The sequence below is a fragment of the Euwallacea fornicatus genome, chromosome 28 (genome assembly GCF_040115645.1).
Source record: "Euwallacea fornicatus isolate EFF26 chromosome 28, ASM4011564v1, whole genome shotgun sequence".
Taxonomy (NCBI): domain Eukaryota; kingdom Metazoa; phylum Arthropoda; class Insecta; order Coleoptera; family Curculionidae; genus Euwallacea; species Euwallacea fornicatus.
Window position 1 is genome coordinate 1630777 of NC_089568.1, and position 13028 is coordinate 1643804.

At 38.0% G+C, this 13028-nt stretch overlaps 1 protein-coding gene across 6 annotated transcripts in view; it reads left to right on the forward strand.

Moving 5' to 3' along the window:
• gus (gustavus) overlaps positions 1 to 13028 on the forward strand; it is a 77266-nt gene that overhangs the window by 44333 nt on the left and 19905 nt on the right. The window contains exon 1 of one of the 6 annotated variants that reach the window (XM_066297388.1): positions 10868 to 11169. The exons of 4 other annotated variants lie outside the window; for them this stretch is intronic. In XM_066297388.1, the coding sequence (XP_066153485.1) occupies positions 11129 to 11169 (41 nt within the window). In that variant the 5' untranslated portion in view covers positions 10868 to 11128. Of the gene's footprint in view, positions 1 to 10867; positions 11170 to 11402; positions 11577 to 13028 lie in introns of those variants that run through there. One more of the 6 variants, XM_066297387.1, reaches the window with a different exon arrangement.

Genomic DNA, 13028 nt, shown 5'->3' on the forward strand with positions numbered 1-13028 from the left:
ACTTCTGTTTGAAAGTTCAAGCTGGAACGAGACGAGAGAAATGAGGAATTATCATATTTATTTCAAAGTAATTTAGGTGGACCCAACAAAAATAGGCTATTTTGAGCTCGAGTTCCTTTTGTCTGCGGTGCCTCCGTTCTTTTCTGTGGGGCCAAGAATAATTCCTCAAGCATAAACTGGAAACTTTTATGACAGTTTCCGAAGAACGAGAACTTTGCTTAAGAGCTTTTTATGGCGAAACATTAAAAGTTATATGCCTACTAAAGTGGATTATTGCCTAGAGTTGGTGTTAACTTGCAGTTTTGATGCCAGTTTTCTTCCATTATAAAGATTGTTGCACAAAATAGTAGAGTTTACAAATCGGTTACAAAAGTTCATTTCACAACACGTGCGGTAATGCATTAGTTTCAGATAAGAGCTTAGTGATTTTTCAAAACCCCTTTGAAGCCTCTGCGTTGGAGGTCGACGGGTCAGCACCACCTTTGACATGTTCTTGCTATTTTCTAATTTCAAAAATGTTTGTTTTGATTACGCGCGTGTGCCAAACGGCCAAAGTTTATTCTGACTTATTATTTCATATTGTCGAAGCATTATTATCCACAGTGAAACCGATTCGTTTACATTTGGTGCAAATTGAAATCCCCGTTTTGTGCGTGCAAATTAATTTATAAATTCCAATTTTTAATGCCTTGTTTGAGCCTCTGCCACGCTTTTTTCTTGTTATTCATCGCCGCCATCATGTGTATTCGTATGTATTCGCATCTAAAGTGGTTTTGGTCCGAAATCTAAATTCAAATACGCCCGGGTTTTAATCTTTCTGTTTGCTAGAGTTCAGGCAAGTTAATACCAAGTGTTTTAAAAATAGAATTGACATTTTGGGTCGAATTTCAATAAGAAATAATGGAAAACATGAAAATAGCAATGCGAAAATAATGGTTAAATGTCAGAGGTTAGTCTTTAGATTGTTCGGTTAGTTGATAGAGCTAATGTAGTAAAGATTTGTTTTCCTCAGAACGAACCCCGTGAGAATTATAATGAAAGAAAGTATCTAACTTCGAATTAAATTTCCTCGTCTTCACACATCCTCAGCGGATTCAAGAGTTTTATTAGTTTTCGTTCATAATTTAAGTCGTGATTTGAGGCAGACCTTTGCGAATTTTTGTTCACGTGAGTAATGAAATTGCGATTGTGCGCGATGCAGCGATACTGACTATTCCAAGGTCTATATTACATGAGATAATGAGCATTATAAACTCGTTTTTGACATAATTGCACAGGTGATTGGTGGCCTTTGGAAATCCTACCAGAAATGACAATTTGTGGGTCATAACGAACCTTCAACTGGCATCCACGTTGAGAATTTAACACCGGTCGGTTCGGTTCAGTTTCCCGGTTCCGTTCAGTATTTTTTTATTTATTTATTTTTTTTGCAGCAAATATGAATAACTCTTACAATGACTTGCAAATAAACAATTTTGCCCGAGATTTCGCCCGACTGTTTCAATTTTGAACGGGTTCTGGTATGCCTGGTTACGCTCCAGAGGGTTATGAGAAGTGAGGCTCAATTTAAAACTACACGCTTGAATAATGCGTAGAGTGCCTGAGGTAAAATTTTGAGAGTCGCATTGCGACCTTTGAAATATATTTCCTCTCAGTTTTTCCTAGCGTACAAATGGGATGTTTAAATTCCTTAGATCATCGTGAACACGTGTTAATATGTAAAGGAGTGCTCAAACTTCCGACTCATAAAATTTATATTTTCTCTGGTTTGCGAACCGAAATTCTCAGAATCCTTTCGCTATTAAGCGTCCTTTGCTCGTTGGACAGTCTGACCATATTGATTGTTGGTCTAATTGATGTTAATTGGTAATGTAATGCTTTACTCTCAGGTTGATTGTAACTTCTCTGTCATGCCTCGCCGGTTAAGAAATTCTGGTAAATGTATTTTGGTCGCACTGAAAAGTAGAAATTCACGGAATTTCTGGTCTGAAATACACATATCCTCGATATGTAATTAAATTCCTTAATTTTGTATTGCGGTATTGTTATTTCCCGTTCCCCTTTGATAACATTAATATACTTCCAGTTTCCGTCTTCCTTCCAAAACTTTATCTATAATTAGCACCCTGTTCATTTGCCAAGGCTGCTCCGCAATTCCACTATTCATCAAATTAGCTCAATCCTAAAACACTTTAAACTCCTTAATGCAATATTCGCATAGAACGACCATCAGAAAATCTCGCCTCTCCAAATTTCAACCATTATTCATCCCTTCTTTTGTTAGACGAAATTTTTCAGAAGTTGAATCAATCTGAGAGTGGCGCAGCTAGATTGTATTGTTCCTAAAAACCCTTTGTATTTAAAGCCGAAAGCATTTACATACAGGAAAATGCTGTTTATTTTCGTAGGCTTTGTTTCCGACCAGATTGTATGCTTGCTTTGTTCCTTCTGTTTGTAAAAAGTTGAAACCGAATGTTTCCGACCAAAATAATGTCTATAGAACCTACATATAGAGCCTTCGCTGCGTAATTTAAAGCCCGTTTAATTAGAAATCACTGCACTAACTTAGCTTGAAGCCTATCTGAGGGAAATCGCAGAGCTGCGATAATTATCCTTTATTAATTAATGGGCTAATCATGTATCATATCTCTAAGAACAGAATAAGCTAATTTAGCATTCTCATGCTAATAACATTAGTGTGCTGTAGGCTTGACGTAATTTGCATATTACCACTTAGTAGTGAGTGCCTGCTTCTGTCCAAGTTAAAACTTGTGGTGACGTGAGACTTGACCTAACACTATTAGTAATTAGATGTGTTTTTTGTCCATGGAGATGGTACGGTTTTGCGCGAGAACTTCTTGCTTCCCCCCTATAGACAGATTCAAGTTTACTCTGTCGGTCTCGAATTTCGTCATTGGAGAGAGGATGTGGGCCTGACAAAGCACTCTAAAGCAGCCACAAGACATGTGGTGGTTAAAATAAGTTCAGTGGCCTCCTGTCGAGGTTCTCGTGTCTATTTTTACCATTTCCGAGCTGCGCCTCAAGTGAGAGAGACCCACCAGTCCTGCTCGCTCAAGGAAAAATAAACGCACCAGCTTTTCGTCGCATTGGTCGTGTTTTTTCTATGTCGTTGAAATGCGTTTCGTTTTTAGTTTTGAAAGCTATTTTCGACAAGTTTGACTCAAATGTCAGCGAATGTTGTCGACACTTTTAATTCAGTTCTGTTGCCCAAATTAGATTTTCATCAACCGTAAACATTTTAGTAATTCTGAAAAAAGTCTCACAGAAAAAAAGTTCCTGTGAAGGTTACAACTTTTACCAACTGACACAATGTTCCTTTACGGTTCTTGCCCTAGACAAACATAGAATTCTACCTCCAAATGTTCCGATGATAATCATTTATCAAGCATTCTTTTGGCCCATTTAGTTCCTTTTATAGAGAGCATTCACCTCATACAGGGTCTTGACGTTTCTATAGCCGATTACATCGGTTTTTACCTACCTCGAGAACACCTTTCGAAAATCTACCTCTACCACTCGTGAGAAGGTCGATGGTTCAGAGTATGTTTAGCATTTGATATATGTAACTATCATGTTAGTTGCTTAGGGACGACCAGAATTTCAGCTTGGATGATATATATTTCTGGTGAATTGCAATAGAAGTATAGTTTTTAGATGCTTATTAATCAACAGGATTTCTTCATCTACCGATAAGTTCTTTGATGTCACTTAGCCGTTAGAACCAACCCTTTTTTGCTACCCCTTTGGGTGTACTTCTAATGTAGAAATAATTCAAAGTCACTCATAAGTTAGTTAAAGTTCCGATTTCGTTTATAGTTGTCATTTTTCTATCTGATAGACGAGTATACGAGGTCGCCTCCATTAGTGGATCATTGTTTTTTATTAAGCAACCCCAGATACACCATGAAGCTTTTTTATTTTTTAATAAGAGATTCTATACGCATTTTATTGGACTTGTCTATTCCTAAACTCAACAGTTATTGAGAACATACCCCTTGGTGCCTGAGGTCTTTCTACCGCTTCCTCTGTCGTTTCGTCATGTACAATAAGTGCAATATGGTCAGCGTGTTGCAATATGTATGCCGTTTTGTCCATAAATTTTTTTTTCTTTAAGCCATAGTTGTTTACGTCATGGCAGTATGCATTATACAGGAAGAGCGAAAGCGACGACTCCTCAGGATGTTCTCGTTCGGGAAAAAAAGGAATGGAAAGAGTGTTGTCAGTCCGTACTTTTAGTTATCGGTTTATATTTTATCAAAATATTAAAAAACTTTATGTGAAACATACAACTATAAACAAGAAAATGCGACCACTTCACTCGCAATCTCATAGACAAAATTTTTCAATTTTAACGATTTTATATGTGATTTTTGGTGCTATTTACTAGTCGTTCAGGTGTGTAGAAATTGTTAATTATTTCCTAAACGAAAATTGCGTAATGCATTACATGCACAAATTTGACCGTTTTTGAGTTACAGTAGAACTCTGCCATAACGAACCTTCAAGGAACTTGGCATGTTCGTTATATACGGTGGTTCGTTATAGGCAATTGAGAAAAAAGCTTGCCGATTCAAACTCTTTGTTGTAACTAAATGCGAAATTAAACAATTTTTCGTCATAGTCAATAGGTATATATTAAATGGGAAAAAACAACAAAAGTCTTAAATAAAATCGAAGTTTAGGTAGAAAACAAGTTCGACTTTGCACCTTGCAGTTTTTCAATATTCCTTCAGTAATTTTGCTTTGCGGAAGATCTCTCGCATTCAAAAAGGTTTCACTTTTCGGATAAGTTATCTGTGCTAAAATCATCAAAGCAGACACGGCTTCTTGGGCTATGGGAATTAAAACTTCACCATTCCAATCAACTTCCTCCTCATCACTCAAACCGTTTTCATATTGACCATTAGCAATTATTTGAACAATGTCAATATCATTAGGAAATTCAGTACCTCCCACGTGTTCATTAATCATGTCATATTCATTTAAGTTAATTTCCTCAAAATCAGAAATGTGTTGATTTTTAGCCTATTCGCTTAAATCTTGTAACAGCATCTCTCGATGGTTCGTTATAACTGAGCTCAAAGCTCCGGAAAATAATAAATGTGGTATGCTCTAACTGAGTGCTCGTTATATCCAAGTTTGTTATAACCGGGTAAAGATACATTAGTTTTATACGAACTTGAACGGGACTTTTTTGTTCGTTTGTTATAGCCGAGTGTTCGTTATAGCCGAATTCTACTGTATATGCAAAACGTAATGTTGACCACTGGACTATTTTGAAAACGGTTACATCTAAGCACGCGCAGAATGCTATACGTTTTGTTTACCTGAACAATAACTGCGTAGTCTTGACTTTAACTACGTTTTCACGGAAAAATTCTTTTGGGAAATAAATTGGACGAGGTCTTAAAAACTTTTATTTGTTATAAGTATCTATGCTACCGGTAATCTTAGCACAGGAAACATTCCATGGCGTTCGTACGTAAGTCCGACTCTGTATAATGTTTGCTCTTGCCTCATGCCCTAAAAAATCTTTAGTAAACGTTGTATGTACCAAACAAATAATGTTTCATAAATTTGGCGTAATTGTCAACAAACATCACTTTTTACTGCCCAATAAACACCTACACTCGTCGTTTTTGGAAATTTCTGAGACCCAAAATGACACAACCGAGTCACGTAAACCTTTTCGAACAAACTAAGGTGTGCGCATCCAAAACGGACACAGTCCCCGGAGTTTCCGGTGTTTGTTCGTCCCGAAAACTAAAACATTGAAGAAGAATAATCGAAATGGTGCGAACGTTCACCGCTACCAAAAACAATTGTTGCTGCCATGGGAACTTCACCTCCTATTGGTTTCGCTTAAGTAATGTTAAACAAAAGACACGGGGAACAGCCTTTGTTTTCCGTCACCATTAATTCGGATATGCGTTATCTTGAATCATCGCCTGAAATACATCGAACGTTTCCACCCAGCGATATGGCCCTCATGGAACTGCCCCGTGCTCGCGATAGTAGACTCAACGGGATATCCCAACTGTAGTTTTTGCGAATTGATTAGTGAATGGAATTTTAAAACACTTTCGACCGAGCTTTCCAGTATGATAATGTAACAAATCGCGGTTTTCAATATCTAAAAATTCTGCGGTCGTGATTGCAACCAAAACGGCCGGTTCTTCTCATTACTGAGGCCAATGACCCAACCGAAAACTCTCAATAAAGACCTGCCCCCTATACCATTCCTCTTTTGGGTCATCGGTAACAGCTGAAGCACCCATTTTACACACACGTTTTGTCTTCTATACAGTACACATAATCTCAGACTTTGTTTAGCTCCAGACCCCCAGACAGTGTGTTTAGGTACCTGCTCCCATGCGAGAGATGCAACGAACAAAGATTGTCCTTGAAACCTCCCGTCAAGGTCACACAAATGTGTATTCTGGTCTGGCTTAAGTAGTGTGTTTGAGTCTTGAAAAATCGCATATACGAGGCATGCGAGAAGTATGCGGGGAATCCGACTGGGTCGATGGGAACGTCTCGTTTTGGGTGGCACTCAGGGATTCTCGAAGTTACTCATGGGATTTGGATTTGGAAAGTTTGACTCGTTGCACTAAATACTGCTCCATACTTAGCGATTACATAACACACGTGATTCATATTTGGGTAACTACAATGAATATCAAAGTGAAAGTCTTCTTATAGGTGAATGTAAATGTAATAATTTTATGCCCATTTTAAGGAGTAGGTGTGAATCAGTTTAGTAGGTTTGTGTCGGTTTGTGATTTCCCATAGGCGGTTAATGGGAAGTCAAATGTAGTGTAAAAGTGTGTGCCTAACCGACTATGTAGGTACTTGATTGATGTAATATTTGTGTGTATTTTCAAATGGAGTATCCGAAATCCATCAGGTAGGCATCGATGTGCGGTTAACATAGCTTTCAATGATTTTTTGAAATTTTGTTACGGTCACGTAGCAGCAACAGCCAGTCTGCCTTAAATATAACTCAGGTTTCACCCCCACACAAAAGAATTTTACGGACACGAAATATTATGCAGACTTCATGAATCTCGTTTGCATCATTCTGTTCGAATTGGTTTCGTGATGTGACCGACTTCCAGTGGTCATCTATGATTTAGAATGACGTGTGGTTCAATCGGATATAGTAGTAGAAATCTTCTGTTCCCCGATCATTTTCTCGATCAATTAGTTCTCGTCGACGAGCTCCGTTACAGTCGCCACTAATTCGTTAAAGGGCACCGATTTTCGTACGAGTGGGATCGTTTGTAGACACTACTCTTCGTGAGTGTAAAAAGCGGTTTTTTTTTACCTATTTCACACTGTACTTTATCGACGACCCCGCAGACGTGGATATGCGCTTCTTGATTGCCGTGCGAAAAGTGCACTTTGTAACACTGACACGAGTAAGATAAATTGTATCATTTTTATTTTTCTTGCATTCGGGCTGCAATCCAAAAAGTTCATTTTACCAAATGCGTTTGCTTTTACCACCAAATCAATTTCGTTTCACTAAACAACGATTAGTTTTTCTGTACTCACGTATGCACCATGGTTCACTCACGGAAGCCACACATTAGTGAAAGGACCACTAAAACGGTTTCATGCTTCTATTCAAGTGTTAAGGTCTTTCGAGACGTTGGTACTAACACTAACATTTGTGACTCGTTCATTCAGAAAATCTACGAAAAATGGCAGGGTTGCCAAATACGACGAGTGTAAAACACGGAGACGTCGAATAAAGGGAAAGGGTCGAGGTTATACCGATGCCAGTAAACACGTCTCAAATTGCATTTAATGTTAAAAGAGACAACATTGCAAGATGGTACCTCCATTCATTATATTATGGCACCGAAGGTTGTATTGTGTTGAAATTGCCGCAATATTCAATGGGAATTTTCTTTTGAGGTACCTGCACCATTATAGCGAGTTTGCGTTAAATTACATGCATATTATCGTGCGATTTGTGGATTGTAGAACTTTCATTAACTTTTTAATTTCTGGATATACGTATGTAGTTCATGTCGAGGTAATTCGGCTGATTTGCCGCCTGCAGAAAACGGATATTAATATCGGAAAAAAATGGAGCAGAAGATCAGGACGGGAAATTGAGCAGGAGAGTTGGAACAGGCACAAGAGGACACTGACGTGATCTTTTAAAGAGTCATTAATCTCTATTACATACATACGTTATTGAAAATAAAGAAAACGAAACAGTTTATCGCGTCGTTACTATGTACTCCGTACTGATTGAAGTACCGATTTACTCCAAACTCGCGGTGTTAATTTTTTTGTATGGTAAGCTTCAATGAATAATTCAAATTGCATAAAACTGGAAAGTTCTTTGTGAAGAATAAACTCATTCCTATGAAATTCCCCCTGTAAATGAAATTATAACCGGCTGTTACAGGAAAACTGAAATGTTTTAGTAAATGACTGAAACGGTTATGTAGTTTTTTCCTGTCCGTGTCGGTAACAGGCGTGCAAGGGACTTTCTAATTTGCCTGTTATATATTTGCTTTTCCCCATCACACTCCACTGGCCCAATATGCTTTTGTTGGGCAGTTTTACAGGACCGAACAATGGCCCGAGATCATTTACAAATCACTGAACTTGCGAGGGGTTTATGAGAAAGTTGGCCGTTGATGAAGCCATAAAGGTACAGCCCAAAAGGATTTGCATTTATGATGGAGAGCTGGTATTCTGCAAGATTGTTATGACGACATGTTCGCCATTTAGACGCTATGGAAAGTATTACCGCTAATGAACGTTACAAATTCCAAATCAGTTTTAGGAAGGAGAACTATTGTATTGAGTGCGTAGGTAGCGGCCTACAAGTATCAAAACCGCCGTTGTTAACTCCGGTGAACACGTTACATTCAACAAATAGCAATGATGTAGACAATAGAGATGAAAACTATAGCGCCGGCACGCTACTGACCTTATTTCCTTTCCCAACGCACTTTCAACAAAACATAATCGAATTAGACAATATGGTGTTATTTAGATCGCGCCGGTTTATGTAACAATTACCAATTATCATTACCTCGTTTAATTTGTAAGTATTATTGTTGTTACTTGCAAAAAGTGTGGTGCTGAAACCGAAACGCCCATAGCGGAGTGAGCACTTTGTTACCTACACCACTCACTTTTACCAGGAAGCGGGCACGTGGGCAAAACACGGTAATTTCGACGAAAAATTGCTATGTTTTTCATCTTGTCAACGAGTAAAAGTTGATCGCGGCGATTTTTATAAAAATTATGTAAATGTTTTTTTTTTTTTTTTTTTTAATGATGAGCTTTCCCCGAATGATTGGAAGAACGGCATGGTAAACCGCTTAATCGGTGAAATGGAATAGTGGCTTTGATGCACCTTGCTAAGTATGTGGCCAGGAATTAACACGAATTAAATATTTCACTGAAGCACTATTTCCTGTCTGCCTTTAGCGTGCGCGAACAGTCAGAAATTCTATCTTGTCGCATAAATCTACCCTGCCGTTGTATGACGAAATAACGCTCTTAGATGTCATAAAAAAAAAAACGACCAAGTAGATCATTTGTGTTCACTAAAATATCATTAAGATTCTAAATAGTTCCGAGAGTCCGCCAAATAGTGATCAGAACTTATTTGACGTCACCGAAATTTCTCAAAATCTTCGAAATAATTCTCACGATCTTTAGCGTTATAGAAATGGCCTCAGAGCAATGACTGTGAATAACGAAGTCAATTCACTATTCATACAAAATTCGAAATACTTTCTCAATCGTCGACGTTTACGGCTATTTTATATAAAATTTCTTGGATATTTCATCGATAAAGAATAATTGCGTCACATAAGGCAAATTTAAAGTTGAAAAAACTTGCTTCCTTTCTCAGTCTTCGAAATTTATAGCGATTTTATGAAAAAAGTTTCTTCAAATTTCGGAGCCTTTGTAGGGCATAAATCAGAAAAGCATTTTATCGAAAATTTGAAGAAATCCCTTTTCTTCTGAATCCTCAAAATTATTTACTTGTAATGTCAACTTCCTGGCTATTTGTAACATAAATCAATACCGTGTTTCATATGAAATTGAATCCCTTACCACCCTTCGAAATTGACTACTGTTTTATGTTAAATCTTCTTCGGGATTCTCCGACGCTAATTCAGGTTATTGCGCTTCATACGACATTTTAGGAAATTGCTTCCCTTCTCCATACTCAAAATGTACAGTTATTTGCGTAAAATTTCATAACTTTACCAAATGATGAGATATTCGAAAAATATAAAGCATTCAATTTTACAGTTTGATACAGTTGATTTAATTTTATGCTTAACCCTGAGGACGTGTGCCAAAGAACAATGGTGATCATAACGCGCAAAAGAATTCCAAATAGCTGAAAAATTTCTTATGGACGCTGCCTTAGAGAGACACCCATCACATTCTTAACAGTGTTATGATTCCGTCAAGAAATCAAAGGGAAAATAGAGGAAGAATTGGACATGACAAAACATCGGGTAGTTTCTTAGATTTCACAGCGATACGAGGTGACAATCGCCATTCTACGTAAACTGTTAAGTTGACTGAACAGCGACAATTTGATATATACTGGCTATGTAAGAACGGAAAAAGGCAAACTGAAACGATCGGAAAATATTATTGGGAATTAGGGCCAATTATATCTTACTAAAGCTGCATTCACATTGCCCTAGTCTTGGTTCCTGCCATTGTCTCTGTTGTACTGCTCTAAGTTGGGCTCACCAGAACCGATCTTTTCGACCGTTCCCGGTACCGTCAACAAAGAACCTTCGAAGCAAAACAACCGCGGTCATACACCAGGGTCTGCTGGACTATCACGCCAAGTCAACCAGTCTCAAGCCTCAGTCAGTTCGGTCGGATTGTTAAGTTGGTGTTGCCGCGTTCTCTCGTTTGGATCCCGTCCGTTTCGCCTTTTACGCATGTGTGTCTCATTTCCCTGTCAGCCGGTACCAAATTTCGCCTCCATCGCCCCCATGGGGTTTTAAGGATGTATCAACCCAGCGGAAAATTGACTAGCTAAAGGAATATTTCGCCGGTCAAAACCTTGACTCATTAGTTCGATGTACTGTTGGTGATGGTCTTGTGGTTGCTAAAGATGAACTTGAAAATTTTAAGGTAGGCAAGGTTGAATGGGATTGTCTTTTTTCGAATTAGAATGGATCTACTTCTGGTGCGCAAAAATGAGAATGTTTTTTCAAGGAAGCGGCAGCTTTGTTTTTCTGTGACGTGTAAGTTTTTTTATAGCTACACAAAGCAATGACACCGCGTAGTATTGAAAGGTGTAGCGATGTGCAAGCGCGTTTTCTCAAAGCAACACGTGTAATTTAGTATAAATGCAAATGAGCCATCGGTAGATTGGTTATCAGAAAGGTCGTCTTCGACAGGTGCTTCACGTTATTTCCTTTAAAAGTTTCCGCAGCTGACGAAGTTCGTTTGTAACTTCCGGGTATGAGGGTCATAGATATCGGGTATTTCTTGTTGGAGTGCGCGGTGACTGCCAGTTTAGAAGTGTACTTGACTAGGTATGTGAATTGAAATTGAAGATCACGCACTCATGTTTACCAAAAACACATGTTTTGCACCAATTTAGTTGATAAAAAATGAGCACAGCATTGATAAGTCGACAGCCGGTATTCGACGGGTATTTTGAGTTCACCATCTTGTTTCAACAATCAATATGGCATTCCGACTTTTCGATATCTAATTCAATATTTACCAATACTAGTGAGTGGCGTCATTACGTGACGTGCGCTTTAATAAAAATTGCTATTTCTGGATTGAAATTTAGAAATATTTTTCAAATTTTCTTGTTAGGAAGTTTGTGATTTACGTCACGAGGTGAAGCCACGAACGTTTTGTTACATACACCATGTGTATGTGAGAAAAAGTCTATCGATTATTTGGTCCGGCCGCACTTGAGACAAAAACACTTGCACCTATTCATAAATAATCATTAATAAAATTCAAAGACGAGGAAAGAGAAAAATCACATTTGGAAATGCTCCAACACAGTGGTTGAAGGGGAAAGGAAGCGGGATGGTCTTGTTTGGCTCGTAGAGCAAACAGGGTTCAGAATAGTTAAGTTCTAACAATTGTCCTTCATCTAGCCAGAATTTATTGCAATTTTTCAGTTATTTTTGTCTGCGCGTGCGTTCATACGGCAATTGCTGTCTGGATTGTGTAGCGAGTTGTGGGGGTTCCTTATCTTTGTAATCTGTCTTAGTATAATCTGTTGCTTGTATGTATTTTTTGTTTCTTCCGCTGCATTTGTCCTTAGCATGTGTCCTAACAATCGTCTACAGTTGGACGCGTATACAGGGTGGCCGCAAAAGTAATGTCACAAATTCTAGAGAACATAAAGACGGTTGGAAAAACCTCAGTTCTCCATATTAAAAAAATCCTCGCGGTCTTACCAAACTATTCGCTCTCAAAGGGAGAAGTTGAAAAAAGTTGTTTTTTTGTAACTTCTAAGCAGTTGTGATAACAATGAAAGTTGTCCAGTTCAAATCACTCATAGTCGTGCTTACTTCGACACGCAAACAGATGTATCATATATCTTCCTTATACAGGGGAAGTCACAATTTCTCATTTAGACTCGAGTCATTTTTTTAATTAGTTCCCGAAATAAAAAAAAAGAACCAATAACTTGATAATGAAGGCTGCTATGATTTTTTTTTTATATGAAGCACTAATATTATTTGGCCTTTTCCATAACCCCATGAATTTATGACATGATCATTCCAGACACCCTGTTGTTTGTTTGAAGCTTATTGCAAAGTGACTATTTCAGAGAAACAAAAAGGGGAGGACACTCAGATCCACCAAATGAATAATCCTGCAAATGTTCTGTAAGCGCACGTTTGGATTGTTCCATTCTCATAAATGAGGTTTGTTAATAGTCTATTTAGAATCCTTCAAGTTTCATATATTATAATATTCCTCTGTTACAGCCCCCATTTGTTTTTTTTTTCGAA